Source organism: Dufourea novaeangliae, unplaced genomic scaffold (genome assembly GCF_001272555.1).
Source record: "Dufourea novaeangliae isolate 0120121106 unplaced genomic scaffold, ASM127255v1 scaffold55, whole genome shotgun sequence".
Classification (NCBI taxonomy): Eukaryota; Metazoa; Arthropoda; class Insecta; order Hymenoptera; family Halictidae; genus Dufourea; species Dufourea novaeangliae.
In genome coordinates this window covers 1,000,967-1,005,815 of record NW_015373934.1, presented here as the reverse complement: position 1 = coordinate 1,005,815, position 4,849 = coordinate 1,000,967, and the positions used below count along the sequence as shown (strand labels likewise).

General features: G+C 42.2%; 1 protein-coding gene across 1 annotated transcript in view; it reads right to left on the bottom strand.

Moving 5' to 3' along the window:
• The window catches only part of LOC107195236, a 2,508-nt gene extending 553 nt beyond the window's left edge, over positions 1-1,955 (bottom strand). Inside the window, exons 1-4 of the mRNA XM_015585040.1 lie at positions 1,946-1,955; positions 936-1,018; positions 642-807; positions 369-563 (exon numbers count right to left, since the gene is read on the bottom strand). Coding sequence (XP_015440526.1) covers positions 369-563; positions 642-807; positions 936-1,014 — 440 coding nt within the window. The 5' untranslated portion in view covers positions 1,015-1,018; positions 1,946-1,955. The remainder of the gene's footprint in view (positions 1-368; positions 564-641; positions 808-935; positions 1,019-1,945) is intronic.
• Positions 1,956-4,849: the final 2,894 nt, after the last annotated feature.

The window sequence follows — 4,849 nt, the reverse complement described above, 5'->3', positions numbered from 1 at the left end:
ACGACGCGAATCTGTTTTATCGACGCTAGAAAACTACGTAACCGACTGCGAATCGCGAATTCCCATCGATTGGTAAGTTCTCCTCGATGCTGCATGTGTTTCGTTGTAATACTCGAAGATGACACGACTTCGACAAAAACAGACTGTTCTAGAGAATTTAAATAATTGGCGGGAATCCGTGTATTTCATACAGTACGCCCGTTGACTCCTCGATTTCATTTAACGATCTTGAAATGAAATTTCAGAAATTTAGTCGATTACTTGAGAAAATAATAATTATTCTCGATGAATGCTCGCTTTGCCTATAGATCCATCTTGTCCACAAATATTTCTCATCCCAGCTATTTATCGTTTTGTACAAGACTCACGAGATAATTCCTTCTCCGAAGAAGGACACAGCGTCGATGAGTTTTCCATGGGTAATTTTGTATTTGGTCAGAAGGTCGATGTCGTTCCACGTGAGACTCGCGTTCACGACAAATCCGCCAAGTTTGAAGTCTCCCCTATTCACCTTGTAGTTGGACAATCCGTGTGCTTTAATATTGTCCAGCGTGCCTTCCAATCTGCAAATGGAAAACCGTTTTGCAAATCACGCGAAACGTCCGAAAACATTTACGCAAAACGATCGAACGTATTCCTACTGGACGAGTTTGTGGTTCAAGTTTAAGTCCACGTGGTCCACTTTCAGGGGGTCGAGGATAGGTATGCCGATTTTCGAATCACCTTTCTTCAGGGATTCCTTCATCTTCTCGAGGAAGCCGACTAGGGCCCCTTCGCCGAACGCATAATTCTCAGCCTCGATCAGCTCTGAAAGCATCGAAGAATGATCTTACATCGGTTTCAACTTCCAAATTACACTTTTTATTCGAGCCCGAGATGGATCTTGCGGATCAGTTGCGATGAGAATTAAAAGAAAACAGAGATGTATTACTCACGTTCCAGGCTGCGTTCGCCAGGCACGAATGCATGACAGGAGACCAAGATCACGGCCAGCGCCGTCAGGGATCGGTACATTTTCCTGAAAATCAAATATCGTCGATCTAGGAGGACGGACTTTACGTTATTGTCGCGACGGCATTCACGCTAGAACTATCGAAGCAGTCGAAACGACTGGTTCGTAAACTCTTATAGAAACGATTAAAATGACATAACTCTGTATTTTTGGAAACTCGACGCAGCTTTTCTTGCAGTATATAAGCGAAGAAAACCGTATATAAACCGTGTTTTCGATATGCAATTAATTTGTCGAATTGTCCCTTTTACCAACCCGATAGAAATAGAGTTTATCTTCGGTAGTTCTGGTGTTGATAAACGCAACCCGTCGATGATTCGTCGAACGAACTATACCCAGGTAGCACATGACGCCTTGAAGACGCCCATTTTACGGCTATTTTAGGTCTAAGGCGTCTTTAAGCCGTCTTCAAAGCCTCATTGGGCGTCATGTGGTATCTGGGACAGCATAATAATTTGTCGGTAACGTCTGAATTACGTCTGAATTATGTCTGAATTACGTCTGAAATATAATATTCGATTAAAAGTTTATCCGGTCGCAAGAGTTCGCTGATTTTCCGCGGTCGCGACGACGTGGCCTGCCCGCGGTTTAATTGAGCGTGAACGGTCGAGCCGCGATTGTTTTTGACAGATTTTCACCGCAGAGTTTCACTGACTTCTGCCGGTCTGGCGTTTAACGCGTCGTTAACCCGTTCGCCCGAACGAGCCGAATCCAGGGTCTACGGTTCCTGGCTGCGTTGCGGTTTCGTAAACGAAATCTCGTCGCGTTTTTTTGTTTCCAAAACCACGAATATGTACACGAAACAAAAAGTTCCGACTTATTTTCTGTGTGTATCGACTGTATCGGTTGTGTAATATACGCTACGGAAATGTCTTGAGTCTCGAGAGCCCTCGAATCCTCGAGTTCCAACTCCCGAGAAGTGCAGATACTCACGATTTCGGTTTCGAACAGTTTATTCGCGCACAGCGTACTTCTGAGTAGTAGGCCGCGTTGCTAATGGTCTCATTTATATATCGGACTCGGTATCGTTCGCCGTGAACTTTACAATCATTATCGAGATTCACGTTATCTGGACACGTTCGATTGTTTCGATTGAGCGAATCGAAGAATCGATCACTCGAGGTTCGATGATTGTTTTTTCTTTTTATCTGTTTTTTTTTTTTATTATTATTTTGTTTGACAGATTCGTCGAGAGAACGCGAGACGTTTCAGTGGCGCGTGCGCGATTAGGGAAAGTACACATCCTTGATGGGCTTAAATTCCATGTCTTCGACCTGGGTCAGTGACGCTGCTACGCGAGAGATAATCAATGATGTTTACGATCGATCGTTCCAGATAAATCGTCACCTGGAGTATGCTGCAATCGTTTAGCCTCCTCGCGATAAGATTTATTGTGTCCTCGTTGGAAGATATTGATACAGATTTGTAAGATTAGTGTTATGTTTTCTGAACACTAATTAGAGATTTATAGTTCGAAGAGTAATCGTTCAAGATTTCTTTAAGATTATCGAACAATCTTCCTATCGTTTTTTCAAACATATTCCGTTTACACAGTGTCGTTAATAAATTGCGGATTCTATGAATTTATGGTATATCTCATCGTTTGAGATTTGGTATATTAAGAAGCTCAATGAATTTCAGTACGGTTCTCATTTTATACGCGAACTGACAGACCGTCGATACTGCAACGAAAATTTCTATATATCTCTCGTTTCCGTGAATAGATCCTTAAACATTGATATCTGCATAAAGATCCGCAGTCCGATCATTTATAGTTAAATTATATGTGAAATATCAACCCGAAAATGTAGAATGAAATGGGGCTGGAAAAAGAAGAATACAACTGAACGTACTCTTCGCGGTAGAAGGTGTTCTGGATCTTCTTGATCATTTAACCACGGTTAAAATCTTAACTCTTCCAATAAAAATAACAATGCTTGGTCGTCCATCGTCCCTTTTGAAGCTATTTTCCAAACCACATTGTGCGATCAAAACATATTTTTAATGAACATTTACTAGTTTACTTTAAAATAACTATTTATAGAAAGTAAGTGTTGACACAGTTCTTTGTTTGCAAACCAACTTACAATTCCCTGCAAATAATACAAATACTTTTGCGACCTACTCTAAAAGTTAAGTCGACAGTTAATCCCAAAATTAGCTGCCAAATCAACAATTTTGCGAATTGCAATATAAACTAAACTTCATTTTATTCATAAAGGATAGTACTTTCGAGAAATACAATTAAAAAAATCAATTTTTCCTAGTCCCCTTAATGGTTCCTTCCCGATCGAATTATTAACCCCCGCGAAAAAATAACCCCCCCTTCGGAATCGTTGACGGACCGTGTCGCGGGGAGCAGAATGGAGGCCCCCGGTATAAATGGACGCGCCGTGGCGGTCGGGATGCTCTTAAAAAAATCAAATTTCCAATATCGTCGCGTCACCAGGAGAATTATTTTAGCCCCCTTCCGCCGATCGAACGGTTTCGGGGACACGTGAGATTTCGTTCGTCGGAAGGTATGTATAAAGATTCCCCTGGCGTTTCGCTGCCGTCGGTTTTTATTCTCGTTTTGGTTAGGCGGTCTGTGCAGTGGAGACCTGTGTCTCGAATTTCTCTCGGTTCACCCGTTGAAAACCGAGGAGAAATCTCTTCCACGAAACGTTTCTCCTCGTTTTTTCCCCCTCTGTGATCATCCCCTTGGTGGGCTGTGATTCATCCACCCAGAGCCTCGGGTAGGTACATATGTATATCGATAGAGGTTTTATTCGCTGGTGTCCACATTCGTTCGCGTTGCTCCGATTTCAGGCGTCCAATAACCGTGTATTTACGCCATGACGATCGATAACTTGTCCCCGCGAATTTCATGGCCACCGAAAATAGCCCTTTCGGATTTATGGAAATTCATGCTCCACACGCCTCGCGTTCGAATAATCACCGGCGATGGCATGTGTGTACGTGTGAGTTGTTTGCCCACGATGGCCCACAGACAGGTGTTTCGATCGGTTGGATGGATCAGTCGGGAAATTCAGCGGAAAACTTGGGCCCAATGGGGCCCGACGTAGAGGGAATAGATTTATTAAATTTGAATTTTCTAGTTTTTCTTAGATTCGTAGATTTTCGTATCGCTGTTTCATGTTCGATTGAATCGGTAATTATTCCTTCGACGTTGAGAATATTCTCGCAAGGACTCCAGGGGGAATAAATAAATCGCGAACTGCGTCCAGGAATCTGGATGGTTTAATCAACGGTTCGCGGTTATTCGGAACATCGATTCGCCGAACTCCCGTCTCGGTAATTCATTAATAAAGTTTTTATTGCCGGACGATTAAATAAGCGAGTGTTTGCACGGTAGGGCGAAGGCTTTTGCCCGTTGTTAACGCTGACCTGAATTAACTGTAACGATAACAAGGATTGAATGACGACAAGAGGATGCGAACGAAGACCGAGGGGAAATCAAGAACCACGCTTTTTTTTTTTTTTTTTTCGTTTTCGTGTATTATCTTTCGCGTTTGCAACGGTAATAGTCGTTACCAGACTGGAGATTTCTCCTGCGAAATGACATTCTCCGAAGTAATTTCGTAAAGACAAGAGCAAACGCTGGAATCTTCCCTTAACCATGAGTTTTCAAGAACTTTATTCAATCCTTTATCGTAGCATCTATCAATCCATAAAATCCTCAGTCTATGTCGTTCCCATAAACAGTTCTGGAACCTAGTAATTCCAAATAGAAAATACCTAACAAAAAAAAAAAAAAAAAAAAAAAAGAAACCTTAAAAACTTTCAAGGAACAATATACTCGGACAATAGGCAGGTGGCGACCATAATTGAACGGGA